This window comes from Microtus oregoni, unplaced genomic scaffold, assembly GCF_018167655.1.
Source record: "Microtus oregoni isolate MIOR12 unplaced genomic scaffold, Mior012 000077F_ref0000221, whole genome shotgun sequence".
NCBI lineage: Eukaryota > Metazoa > Chordata > Mammalia > Rodentia > Cricetidae > Microtus > Microtus oregoni.
In genome coordinates this window covers 5,824,218-5,838,604 of record NW_024544029.1, presented here as the reverse complement: position 1 = coordinate 5,838,604, position 14,387 = coordinate 5,824,218, and the positions used below count along the sequence as shown (strand labels likewise).

Genomic DNA, 14,387 nt, shown 5'->3' with positions numbered 1-14,387 from the left:
TAAGAACCGGATCCAGTGTCCCTGCATGCCAAGCATACAATTAGGAGACAGGAGGTGGAGCCAGAGAACCACAGAAAGTTGGTGGGCTAGCCAACCCGGCTTACATCAGGGTGAGCCAAAGAAACCCTGTCTCAAACAAGGAGAAAGGCGGAACTGCATCCGGAGGCCATCCCTGACAGCCACACACATAGGCTTTCATAGACTGCCTACTTCTCTAGACCAATCAGCAGAGAAGTCTCTAGCAAGTAACTTAAAACTTGGAGCAAATCAATCCAAACCAGCCAGACCCTGTCTTAGCAACAGCAAAAAATCATTAAGTATCTCAAATAAGTTTTTATTTATGTGAATAAGATCTATTAATGTATACTGCTACAGAAATTAAAATTTTTTAAATTAATAGTTATTAATTTACAATAAGAATGAGCTTATTGGGCTGGAGAGATGGCTCAGTGGTTAAGAGCATTGCCTGCTCTTCCAAAGGTCCTGAGTTCAATTCCCAGCAACCACATGGTGGCTCACAACCATCTGGAATGAGGTCTGGTGCCCTCTTCTGGCCTGCAGACATACATACAGACAGAATATTGTATACATAATAAATAAATAAATATTTAAAAAAAAAAAAAAAAAAAAGAATGAGCTTATTACATGGTAATTTAACAGCTTGTGAAAAATAACTTTTCCTAACTAAAAAGAAAGAAGAGTATATAACTTGATAGTTTAATATATCTCCTTGCTTCCTGGCAGTTCTGGCCACATGTCAGCACTACATTCAGTCTGTCACAATACGGATATGCCAAGTAGCTGTGTAGTTTCAATGCATACTTATGAGAGAAAAGAATTCCTACAAAATCATGGAAGTATCATGAAGACAACTGTCTTTACAGACCTGAAAGAATGCAGATTCTGGGCCAGTAAGATGGCTCATTGGATAAAGGAACTTATTGTCTCTAACTCCAACACTCTGAGTTTGATCTCTGGAACCCACAGAGTCAAAGAGAAAACAACCACACACTAATGAAATAATAAAGTCACTTTTTAAAAGTTTTTGTTTTTTGACACAGGGTCTTTTTATGCAACCCTGGCTAGCCTCAAACTCAAATCCACCTGCTTCTATCTACCTACTGAGTTCTGTGACTAAAGGCATGCACCACCACTGCTGAAAACAAATTATATGTACACGTAAGTATACTGTGTGTGCTCATGGAGACCAAAAGACTATGTCAGATCCTCTGGAGCAGGAGTACCAGGTGTCTGCAAGCCACTCAATATGGGTGCTCGGAAACAAACCTTTGTTAGAGCAAACGGCAAGTGCTCTTAACCACTGTGTTATTTCTGTGGCCTCTCGAATTTTGTGTGTGTGTGTCTGACTCTACACTGCTTTGACTGGCCTTGAACTTTCTATGTAGACCAGGCCTTCAGCTCACAGAAACCTGCCTGCCTTTGCCTCCAGATTTCTGAGGCTAAAGGTTTACACCACCATGGGGCTGGAGAGATGGCTCACTGGTTAACTGCACTTGCTGCTACTGTAGAGGACTCGGGTTCAGTTCCTAGCACCCACGTAGTGGCCCTTGTAACTCCAGTTCCAGAAGTTTCAATGCCCTCTTCTAGTCTCCACATGAGGGGCACACTCATACAGACAAGCCAAACACTCAGATACACAAATAAACTAAATCTTAATGGAAAAAAAGTGTAAAAATCCAAAAAAAAAAAAAAAAAAAAAGCAGGGCAGTGGTGGCGCACGCCTTTAATCCCAGCACTCGGGAGGCAGAGGCAGGTGGATCTTTGTGAGTTTGAGGCCATCCTGGTCTCCACAAGAGCTAGTTCCAGGACAGGCACCAAAAACTACAGAGAAACCCTGTCTTGAAAAAAATCCAAAAAAAAAAAAAAGTGTGCCTCACCCCCAGCTAGGTACAGATTTGAGTCTTGGGTCATCTGGCAGAACAGCCAGTGTTCTTAATTGCTGAGTCACCTCTGCAGCACCCCCCACCACACACACCTTATCTTTTAATGATTATACAACCTAGTCCATTTGCTTCAAGTTGAAACATACACACCCACATGAGTAGATTATGGAAAAAGGCAACAATTAAGTTCTTTCTCAGGAAAGTCTTGGAGGCTGGAGAGATAGTGCCCTGTTTAAAAGCACTGACTGCTCTTCCAGAGGGCGGCAGGGGTGGGGGTGTTCAATTCCCAGCACCCACATGGCAGCTAACAACTGTAACTCCAGTTCCAGGGGACCCGAAACCCTCACACAGACTGACATGCAGATAAAACACCAATGCACAGAAAATTAATGTCTTTTAAAAAAACAACAACAACAACAAAAACTCCTTCCATCCTTCATATTCCAAGAAACAACTTTCAGTGAGTCTCCAAGCCTGTATTTTAGAACTAAATCCTACTTTCTCCAGACTCATCTAGTCCACCAAGAGCCTATGCAACAGAAGACAGCCTCCTCCACTGGATCCTCTAGCCTCCATCTCCTAAATGCAGGGATTATTGGTACAAACCACCAAGCTTGGCTAACGACATAACTACACTTTAACTAATGGCTTTTTGGTTGTTCCCCTGAACACTAAAATCATAGTTTAGTGGAGAGTTTTGTTTGCTTGTGATCAAACTCGGTCCCTTTTGGATGTTAGGCAAATACTCTAAAGCCAGAACACTTACCATTTTATCCTTGGAACACATATCATCGCTGTTAACCTGTCAATAAATAGTTACTGAAGAATAAATAATTTGGGGGAAGACTTGATAGCACAAGCTTGTGTAATCTTAGTTACTTGAAGACTGAGGCAGGATGGTCAAAAGTTCAAGGCCTACCTGAGCTACAGTGAGATCAAAGCCAACCCGGGCAACTTAATAAAACCTGTCTCAAAATAAGGAGTAAAAACAAAGAGGACATGGTCATAGCTCAGCAGTACAAAGACCCTAGGGTCAGCATCTAACACTGACCAGATAAGTCAAACTAAGTACAGTGGTGTAATCTATCCAGTGAAGTGGAGGCCAATTTGGATTACAACAGCAAAAAAAAAAAAAACAAAAACAAAAACAAAAAAATCCCTGTTAGGTGAAGTGCCACTTCAAAAGACAAAGACTTGCTGGGTCAGTTTTTGTATTTTTTTTTTTTTTTTTTTTTTTTTTTTGGTTTTTCGAGACAGGGTTTCTCTGTAGCTTTGGAGCCTGTCCTGGAACTAGCTCTTGTAGACCAGGCTGGCCTTGAACTCCCAGAGATCCTCCTGCCTCTGCCTCCCGAGTGCTGGGATTAAAGGCATGCGCCATCACCGCCCGGCTGATGGGTCAGTTTTGTGCTTTATCAAGTGTAGAAGGTCATTGCCTTCTGAGGAATCAGAAATTCAAGTTAACCAAAATTTTATTTTATGTGTATGGGTGTTCTGCCTGCACGTATGTGCACCGCGGGCATGCCTGGCACCTGAGGAGGTGAGGAATGTGTTGGATGCCCTGGAAATGAAGTTAGGGATGGTTTTTAACTCACCATGTGCATGTTGGGAACTGAACCCAGGACCTCTGCAAGAATAGCAAGTATCTAAACTGATGAGCATTTCTCTAGCCCTAAGTAAGCCAGTTTTAATCTATGATCAGGAAGAATTAAACAACCACAACAACCTGATTTAATTGAAGACACTCTGTGCTTATGATGGAAACTTTTAAGACAGCTGCTACCCAGAAACTAAAATCTACAAAGAATATCTTTCTTAACTCCCCACCCCCACCTCTGGTGTTTGCGAATTTTGGACACAAATTTGTGATCTTGCTTCAATCCTGTGAGTGCGGGATTATAGGCCTGGATCACCAGTCAACTGGAAACCCTGGATTCATAAACCACAACACAGAATGTGATTACTTCCACTGCCCTCCTGGGCCGTGCAGCTCCCAGTGTATACATGATTACTTGACAAACTTGTTTGTTTGTTTACAGATCATTAACTACTGAGCAGATTTAGACAGTAAAAATACGGAGCAATGGTTAACCAGACATTACTATCAATCAAATATCAGTAAAAATAGAATATCTGATTACTTAAATCACTCAGGGACTAATATTAGAAATTCTCCTAGCCCTTGAGGACCTCTACTCACTCTGCCCACTATTAAGATTTTATCTTGTCACTGGGTGGTGGTGATGCGCCTTTAATCCCAGCTCTCATGAGGCAGAAGCAGGCGGATCTTTTGAGTTTGAGGCCAGCCTGGTCTACAGAGTGAGTTCCAGGACACTCAAGGCTGTTACTTGGAGAAACCCTGTCTTGAAAAACAAACAAGTTTCCTTATGATTTTTTTGGCAGTGGTGGGGGAGGCCCCTTTTTTGATCCTCCTGTCTCCATCCTGAATGATGCCATCATGCCTAGTTTTTATTTTGTTGTTGTTTTTTCCAAAATGCAGTTTCTCTGTGTAGCCCTGGTTGTCTTGGTAAACTCTGTAGATGAAAGCTGGTCTCGCCACTGCCTCCCAAGTGCTGGGATTAGAAGTGTGTATCACTGTACCCAGTCTGTGAGAATCTACTCTTAAAATATTATTATCTGAGCTAGGGAGATGGATAAACAGTAAGAAACACTGCTGTTCTTTAAGACCCATTTTTGGCTTTCAGAATCCACCCAGTAGCTCACAACCTATTAACTATGGTTTCAATGCATTTCAATGGATCTATCTGATGCATTCTCTGTGGACCTAGTGTCCTTGGAGGCCTCCACAGACACCAGGTCCACAGAGTGCACAGATTATATGCAGGCAAGACACTCATGCACATAAAATAATTTTTAAAATAATGTCCTCAGAACTAGATGGTGGTGGTACACACTTTTAATCCCAGCACCCTGGAGGCAAAGGCAGGCAGATCTTTGAGTTCGAGGCCAGCCTGGTCTACAGAGTGAGTTCTAGAACAGTCAAGGCTACAAAGAGAAACTCTGGCTTGAAAAACAAAAGTAAACAAAACAACAACAAAGTTATCCTCGAGTTTACCAGTGATGATGCACACCCAGCACTTGGGAGGCAGAGAGAGGTAGATCTCTGAGTTTGAGGCTGGCCTGGTCTACAGAGTGGCTTCCCCAGGACAGCAATGGCTATACAGAGAAACCCTGTCTCCAAAAAACAAAATAAACAAACAAAAAAGTTGTCCTCTTAAACTGAATATAGTGGTGAAAGCTTTTAATCAAACCACCATCAAAACAGACAGACAAGCCCAAGCAAAATTAATTTTTACATTATTGATTTTATATGACAGATCCAAAATATTAAGCTTGGTATGGTAGTGTACACCTGTGATCCTAGCACTCTGGAAGTAGAAGCAGGAGGATGAAGAGCTCAAGACCAGCCAGCTTCAGCTACCTAAAGAGTCAGCTACCTAAGGAGTCGGAGGCCAGCCTAAGCTACAGGAGACTCTGCATCAAACAAAACAAAACACAAGTTGTACAAGGTACTGGCTTGTCAACATGTAAATGAGCAGAAAGAGTAGGCTAGGAATTTAGCTCATCGGTTATAGTGCTCACCAAAGAAGCCGTTGGCTCTATAAACCAGATAGGCTTAGTCATCTGAAGCCAGCCTGGAATACACAAGATCCTGCCTCAATAAACGTAAAAACTGAGATGTCATTTTTTTTTAAATATTTATTTATTTATTTATTATGTATACAATGTTCTGTCTGTGTGTATGTCTGCAGGCCAGAAGAGGGCACCAGACCTCATTACAGATGGTTGTGAGCCACCATGTGGTTGCTGGGAATTGAACTCAGGACCTTTGGAAGAGCAGGCAATGCTCTTAACCGCTGAGCCATCTCTCCAGCCCCCGAGATGTCATTTTTTTAAAGCCAGTGTATACTTTTTATTAACTTTCTATCTCAACTCTGAGTCCTCATATTTGAAATCCTAAGAGCCTTGTGCAGTGGTTGCTATACTGGACAAAATTATTCTAATTATTCTATCAAGGAAGCTGGTTTCTTTATTTGTTTTTGGAAAGTTATGAATAACTCCTTTTGCAACAATATCTCAATTCCCCTAATGCTAAAATTGGAATAGATTCAAGTACAAATGGTCAAAACTTGGTATATTCTTTATAACTAAGATTTTATTTGTCTAAAAATATCTCTGGAGAGGAATTTAAAATAGGCAGATCTCTTTGAACTCTATAAGGAAGGTATGTTATTTCTGCTCTTTCATTAACCTCTTTACCTATTTAGAAGACTTTAATACTTTGAATCAAGAGGTGGTACTAGCAAAAAGTAAGTAACATGTTTCTTTTCAGTGACAGATACGCTGTCTCCAGGATACTCAGGAACCTGATCTCAGTCATGACAATTCTGTGTTGTCTGCAAAACACCAACACCAGGGGCTGGAGAGATGGCTCAGTGGTTAAGAGCATTGCCTGCTCTTCCAAAGGTCATGAGTTCAATTCCCGGCAACCACATGGTGGCTCACAACCATCTGTAATGAGGTCTGCTGCCCTCTTCTGGTCTGCAGACATACACACAGACAGAATATTGTATACATAATAAATAAATAAATATTTAAAAAAAAAAGTCCTTGTGACCATACTTTAAAAAAAAAAAAGCCGGGCGATGGTGGCGCACGCCTTTAATCCCAGCACTCAGGAGGCAGAGGCAGGTGGATCTCTGTGAGTTCGAGACCAGCCTGGTCTACAGAGCTAGTCCCAGGACAGGCTCCAAAGCCACAGAGAAACCCTGTCTCAAAAACAAAACAAAACAAAAAAAAAAACAAAAAAAACACCACCACCAACTGTGCAGAAAAAGTTTTCCCGAGTGAGGAGGGACTCAGGCTTCTGACCATCTAGAGCTGGCTGAGAAGTGAGTTTTAGATAAGACAGGACCATGTGACCATTTTCCCAATCAACTCAGCTGATCAGCAAATGTCATTTAATTCTGTGATTTGTAATTCAACAATGTTCAACAGAATAAGCTTGGGTCACAGAGGAATGGGCTGTGTTCTTATAACCTAATCAGCATCTATGGCTATTCTCATCAAAGGCTCTGACCTCTGGAAGGTGTGTTAATACTGGCTAAAGTGATGTGTTCCAGGACACCCAGAGTTATATCGTGAAACCCTGTCTGGGGTAGGGGAAAGAGAAAGACAGGCTAAGAAATGTGCCCAGCCAGGTGTGGTGGTGCCTGCTTTTAACCCCAGCACTCAGAAAGCAACGATAGGAGAGCTCTGGAGTTTGAGGCCAGCCGCTTCATTCGACATATTCCAAGCAAGCCAGGGCTATATAGCAAGGTCATGTCTCAAAGACATAACAGGCCTGCAAGTGAAATTGTCCAGTTCCCAGTGACAGAAAACGCTATCAGGAAAATCCTTCAGACACCCTAGGAAGTTGCCTTTGAGTGACAAGAGAGAAGACTGAACTAAGCAGTGGGGAAAGTGCGCACCCTTGTCCTGCATGATTCACAAAATAATTGTCTTCCGGCAGCGTGAACTCCTGTCGCAATAACATCCCAAATAAATTAGCCTACGCAGATCTGGTGATATCAGTATCTAGCCACTGGCTCCTGCTTGATCCCAAGGGACAAGTACTCAGGAGGTGGGTATTAAGTTTCAAACAACTTTATATTAAAATTTAGCTTAAAAATCCAGGTGTTGTTCATGTCTGTAATCCCAACAATCAGGAGGAAGAGGGAGGGTGGCATGGGCAAGAGATCCTGTCAGTCTCAGAAACAAAACAGACAAAAATCAGATACAACAGATCGGCTTAGACCATTCTCTCAGGTTTCAATGAACAATACAATATTAGAGAAAAGAATAAACCTAGAAGAGTTAGCACCTCTGTGAGAGAGCACAGAGGCAGGGCAGTGGGTGTCATGAGGATGCTCGTGAGAGAGGGAAGATAGAGGCTGTACAAAATGCTAGCTAGGTGTGCATCTATAACATGGTGAAATGTCACACAGAATCCTCTCACCCTGACTCAATCAAAGTGTCCGTTTCACACCAGACATCTCTGTAACCCTGAAAGCTCCTCTGAGCATCTGTGTAGATGAGCAGGCCCTTTCCATCCATCCCACAAATATCTACTGGTCACATGCTACACTGGGCACTGGACCCCACTTTTGTTTGATAGGTAATAGCTGCTTCTGGAGTGAGTTTGTTTTTGCCTGTGCTGGAGATTGAGCCCAGGGCAAACACTCCATCTCAGAGCTATATCCTAAAATCCACACTGTAGTTCTTGAAAACAGTAGATAATAGTGCTGGGTGTGGCGGCTCATGCTTGTAATCCTAGCCCTTGGGCAGTGGGGGTAGGAAGATCCAGGAGTTAAGGCCAGGCTGAGTGATGTGGTGAGCTGAAACCAGCCTGAACTGCAGGAGATATATTTTATTTATGGTCAGATAGTTTTTCAGTAATCTCTTATTAGAGGAGGCTGCAGTTCTCTGGAGAATATGGAAAGGAAAAAAGGCACTATGGTTTATGAGAAGGAAAAGAAAGTATACTCCAATTTTTGATAGACCTCTGAGAAAGCTTGGCCTGTTTGCGTCTACCTGTAATCCTAGCAGTTGGGAGGCCAAAGCAGGAGGATTTTGAGTTCTGAACTAGCCCAGAATACATGGCAAAACTTTATCAGGGGGAGGATAGCTTTTTATTAAGTAGGATAGGGTTAAGATTCCTTAAAACAGCCAGATGGTGGTGGCACACACCTTTAATTCCAGCATTCAGGAGGAAGAGGCAGGCAAATCTCTGAGTTTGAAGTCATCTTGATCTATAGAGCTAGTTCCAGAACAGGGTTCAAAACTACAGGGAAACCCTGTCTCGAAAAAAAAAAGAAAGAAAGAAAGAAAGAAAGAGAGTCCTTAAAACATAAAACATAGCTCTTAACCCCAATAGTCAGGAGGCAGAGGTTGAGTTGGAGGCTACCCTTATCTACATAGCAAATTCCAGAACAACCAGGACTACATAGACAGACCCTTTCTTAAATATCTCTACATCTATCTACATCTCAAGAAATAGAGTAATGGGGAGGGGGAGGGAAATGGGAGGCGGTGGCGGGGAGGAGGCAGAAATCTTTAATAAATAAATAAATTTAAAAAATTAAAAAAAAAGAAATAGAGTAATAATTCAAGCTTCCCTCCCTTAGAAACACATTAAATCAAGTACAGGAGTACCTTGGATTCCGCCCCCTGTAAAAAGTTAAACCCTCCCCGCTCCCCCATTTTGATAGACAGCCTCAATACACAGTTTTGGCTGGCCTGGAACTCACTATATAGCCCAGGCTAGCCCTCAAGTTCATGATCTTCCTGCCTCAGCTTCTTGAGTACTGGGGTAGAAGTTAAATCTTACAGCTGATGTAAGGGTGCACATTTGTAACAGGTAAGGCTAAGGAAGAATTCCTGTGAGTTCAAGGCCAGTTGGACTATAAAGTGACATAGTTAAGCTTCTGTCTTAAGCAAACAAAAACTCCTGGAAGGTGGCTTAAGGGAAATAGTCCTATCATGTACTATCAAAGAACTCCAAACACTGGGAAAGGAGCTCAATACTGAGTGGAGCACCAATGAGCAAAACCTCCAGCTCCTGCTAGACTTAGTTTATTGTCTGCAAAAGGAGGGTGGCATCTACCATGTGCCAGTCTATGATTTGCTACATCGTTTGTTTCTAGAAACTAAATGAGAAAATGCAGAAAAAAACAACTTCCCAATTATTTTGGATAGGCTTTTTTGTTTTTTTGTATTACTGAGGCAGGGTCTCAATGGTTGTCCTGTAACTCACTATGAGACTAAGAAGATGGCCTCGAATTCAGAGATCTGCCTGTCTCTGTGTCTTGAGTGCTGAGATTAATATGTGTGCCACTATATCTTGTAAAAAAAATCCTAGCCGGGCGGTGGTGGCGCACGCCTTTAATCCCAGCACTCAGGAGGCAGAGGCAGGCGGAACTCTGTGAGTTCGAGACCAGCCTGGTCTACAAGAGCTAGTTCCAGGACAGGCTCCAAAACCACAGAGAAACCCTGTCTCGAAAAACCAAAAAAAAAAAAAAAAAAAAAAAATCCTAATTTATCTTGTGTGTGTGTGTTGATGGCATGCATGTCTGTGCATCATGTGCACACTTGATGCCCATGGAGTCAGAAGAGGCCTCCGAACCCCTCGAACTGGAGTTGCAGATGGTTGTGGGTTGGGAATCAAACTCTGAAGGCACCTGATTGTCTGGCACAGTTCTGAACGGCTGAGTCTTCTCTCCAGGGCCTGGGATAGGCTTTCACTGTGCTTTAGTGTAGCTGCAGCTCCCTCTATGGAAGACCAGCTACCCAACAAAGCAGCTGACGATTCTAAGCTCTTTCTGTAAAAGCGAGTCTTAAAGGGAAACAAAATAGCAAGACTGTTTCTAGGGCCAACTTTTCCTAGGATCACAGGTGAGGAAACAAGGTGAGTGTCCCTACTAGACAAGAACACTAGACAGAGTGCCTGCTCACCCTGACACTGGTCACCATAGAAACGTGCAGCTAGAATTCCCAAAGGGAAAGGCTCTTTTCCAGTGACTCCTCCAAGAAGCAGTCTCCAGCCATCTGGGGAAACCCTTAGAATTAGAATACATAACTTTATGGAAAATGGTGTTTATAAACAAGGGATCTTCATCACTAGCAGAGGGAACTCACAGAACTGGTAGGGATCTGTATGAAAAGCAAAGACTATATTCCTATGGCAATGAAAGAAGATTCTGTATTGGATTATCTGTTTCCCTTGATAGTCATTATGTCTCGTATTACTCCTATGCCTGCACCTCCACCTCAAGGATACTTAAAATAATGATTACCTTGGAAAACTCTAAGTTCCTGGGACCCAGAAAAGGCATTGACTTTGAATTTCATTTACTTCATCTAAAAAAAATATTTGTATATTATATATTATTCACTTCTTCACTTGAGTATCTGGTACAGCACTTTTACAAGAAACAAACAGCAGTAATAAATGCAGATAAGTGACTAGCTACATGTAAGAAAAAAAGTTAGGCATAGGCAAATCAAAGAAGTAATCCCAAACAGATTATTTCTGAGTACTGGATGATCTTGTCTAAACCACATCTCCACACTAGAAAAGGGCCTTCTTGCAACACAGCCTTGCTTGTTCTAGATAAAGGTTTTTACAGACGACGCCTCTGCCTATGCAGAAAGTGCTTTCTTGGCGTTTGAGTAAGCTTTATCAAAAACACACACTGTTATAATAAATCCACATTATAAAATCATAAAACCCTCGCTGAGTAATATAGTTTTGGCAGCAGATAAGACCCACCATTCAAAGAAAGGGAGAAACCAGCTCAGAGCATATGGTTAACGCAAATACTACAGCCTTAGAAGCTGGTTCACAAAACTGTTTGCCCATAACCTCCCAGCTCCGAGGCCTTCAAAGTGACCACTCCTCCTCCCGTGCAGGCCTCCAAGGCCCGCTGGGCAGTTCCTCTTGACACCTTCCCCAAACTTTGGAAGCCTCAGGCTGATTCACCACACCCTATCCTAGCGAGACGTCGACTGTCACACTAACAGGCGTCCACGCGCTAACAAATCCGGGCTTGGGGCCTAACCGATCCAGTTTCCTTCACCTCTCAGAAGCTAAAGTAATTTTGGAAAGCATTACATCCCATGTACCCCCCTATGTCGCTCGGAAGGTCTGGTGCCTGCACTGAGCACACAAACTTCCAAGAGCCCAACTAACTCTGGTTCTCCTGGGCCCTTCCTGGTCCTCGCGCAGGGCTCTGCGGGAGCGCGACTCACTCCCGGGCTCTCGGAGGTGGAAAGGCAGCCTTTAAGAACCCCACGCAAGTCCCGGGTCTGCACTTCGGGGGACCCGGCGACCCCCTCGGCCCTCTTTCACTTGCCCACACCCCGGACTCGCGGGATGCACGCAGGCTCCGAGAGCGCGTCCACGGGCTGCGCGCATCCCCACGGCGGCCTCGGCTCCCCCGGTCGCTTCCGGGCCTCGGCCTCCGGCTCGCCCGCCGGCCCCTGCTCGCCCGCCGCCCCCGGCCTTGCACAGCAGCTCTCACCGCTCGAAGAGCAGCCTCACGGAGAAGATGCCTGCCGCCAGCGGGAACACCGACAGCATGTGCCGGGCGCGCGGGTAGTCGTAGCCGTCGGCCGGGCCCTCCAGGTCGGCCCAGCTCACGTTCTGCGGCAGCCAGAAGCGTTCGCTCCACAGCCAGCCCCACAGGAGGCCCAGGGCTCCCGCCGCCGCAGTCGCCATCTTACGCCCGCCCGGCGGCCACCGCCGCCACAGCCTCCGCGGCAGCCACGGCCAGCGGAACCCGCTGGGAAGCAGCCCCGGGGCGGAGCCCGGCCTACGGCCACCCTCTTCCGTCCCCGGGTCCTCCCAGCAGCCCAGCCCGCCTCTCCGGCAGGCCTGGCCTCCTCCCCGCCCATCTCGCCTTCCCGCCTACTCCGCCGCCGCAGGAACCCGGGCACCCTCAGGTGGGGCCTAGCTTCGGCTCGTCCCGCTCGCCTTGGCCACGCCCACCCGTTCTGCCACGCCCTCTCACCTGCAGCCTGAGCCCCGCCCAGCTTCTTGCAGCACGTTTGACACCGCCACGGCCACACCCCTACTTCGGGCTAGTTTCTCCCTCCTGGAAACATTCCTCCTAGTCCAGTAGATTCAAATCCTGGCTCCCAGCCAGTTGATACAATTCTGATCTTCACTCCCAGCGCCTGTGTCCCAGCCGATCTGCTGTGCCATTCGTCCGAACTGATTCTAACTACCACCCATTTCACCATAAACAGATTTGTTAATCTCAATCTCTTTTTTGATGCTCCTCCACGGTCTCCATCCTACTTCTTTGCTTTAGGTCTTAAAGTCACCGTCACTTTTTCTCAGAGAAAATGTGGGGCCTTAAGTTATCCTTAAATTACAACCCTGTAATTCCAGCACAGGCGGGTGGAGGCTGGAGGATTACGTCGTCCTCTGCTGCCAGCAAGTTCAAGGCCAACCTGAGCCACGTGAGACCCCATTCACCCCCAGTCTCTTTTGAATAGGGCTGTGGAGGAGGGGAGCTTGTATTTCATAACTGTAATCTCAGCCAGCACTTGCGTGGTTGAAGCAAGAGAATTGTCGTGAGTTTTAAGACCAGTTTGAACACGGTATCGAACCAAAGAGTTCCCCTTTGTCCCCCATGGGGGAAAAGGGAAATAAAGAAAAATAAATAAATGCGTTTCTAATGAGATCTGTCTTGTAGCAAGCACTGCCAAGAATGTGTTCCGGGGTTCTTCCACTCCTGCCTCCTATGAAATCTGTAGCAGGATTTTATGGAGGGATAAACTGAAGTCCAAAGAGGCAGAATAGTTTGTCCAGAGTCATACAGATAAGCAGCTGAAACTAGAAACTCTTTAGCCTCCAGAGCCCTGATTTCCTTATCCCACAAGGGAGACTCTTTAGCCTCCAGAGCCCTGATTTCCTTATCCTACAAGCCACCTCAATCGTAAATGCTCCAAGTGAACATTGAACTCTTAGGAATCTCCACAAACAAGGAAGCAAGCCATAGACCAGGCACTCTCAGAAAACTAAACTATCCTTCAGTTGCCAGAGAACCCTGAACCCTATCAGTTAAAACCTAGCTACAAGGTTAATTGCCAGAAACTAACTAGGGACGGGTGGTGATGGGAATTCCAAGAAGTAAATCTTAACTTTAGGTCTGAGGACAACAAAGTAACTTTCCAATCAGTAAGCTAAGTTTAAGGATCAAGGTGAGGGGGCGTCATAGAAGAGCAACTGCAATGAGACCGCACCTCGGTGCTTTTCAAACCTTAGTTCAGCTTGTGCCCCATAGGGAGTGTGGGTTTTAAGTTTTCTGGGCCCTCTGGTTGAAGGAGGCTGTAGAACAGAACCCACCCCACATAGTTGTATTTACTTTTTTTGGTGTCGGGCATTCAACCAGGGGCCTTGCACAAATGAAGTATATGCTCTCCGGCTGCGCCACACCCTCAGCTCCGCATCTCTCATTTCTAACAATTTTTGTTGTTATTGTTTTTCAAGACAGGGTTTCTCCGTAGCTTTGGTGCCTGTCCTGGAACTAGCTCTTGTAGACCAGGCTGGCCTTGAACTCACAGAGATCTGCCTCTGCCTCCCGAGTGCTGGGATTAAAGGCGTGTGCCACCACCGCCTGGCTCTAACAAACTCATAAGTGACATCACTGCCACCTGAATGGCTTGAAGCCATGTCCATCTAAACTCAGAATTAGTATTATGGCAACTACTTATGTGTGTGCATTAATTATATAAATGTTTTGCTCAAATGTATATGTACTGCAGATGTGCCTGGTGCCTGTGGATGTCAAAAGAGGGCACCAGATCCCTTGGAATTGAAGTTACAGATAGTTGTGAGCCACCATGTGGGTGCTGGGAACCAAGCCTGGGTCTTCTGTAAGAGTAACAAGTATCCACTGTACCATCTCTCCATTCCCA

At 44.9% G+C, this 14,387-nt stretch overlaps 1 protein-coding gene across 1 annotated transcript in view; it reads right to left on the bottom strand.

The window, feature by feature from the left end:
- The window catches only part of Cers5 (ceramide synthase 5), a 30,290-nt gene extending 17,935 nt beyond the window's left edge, over nt 1-12,355 (bottom strand). The window contains 1 exon segment of the mRNA XM_041642752.1: nt 11,984-12,355. Coding sequence (XP_041498686.1) covers nt 11,984-12,180 — 197 coding nt within the window. The 5' untranslated portion in view covers nt 12,181-12,355.
- Between the last annotated feature and the right edge of the window lie 2,032 nt (nt 12,356-14,387).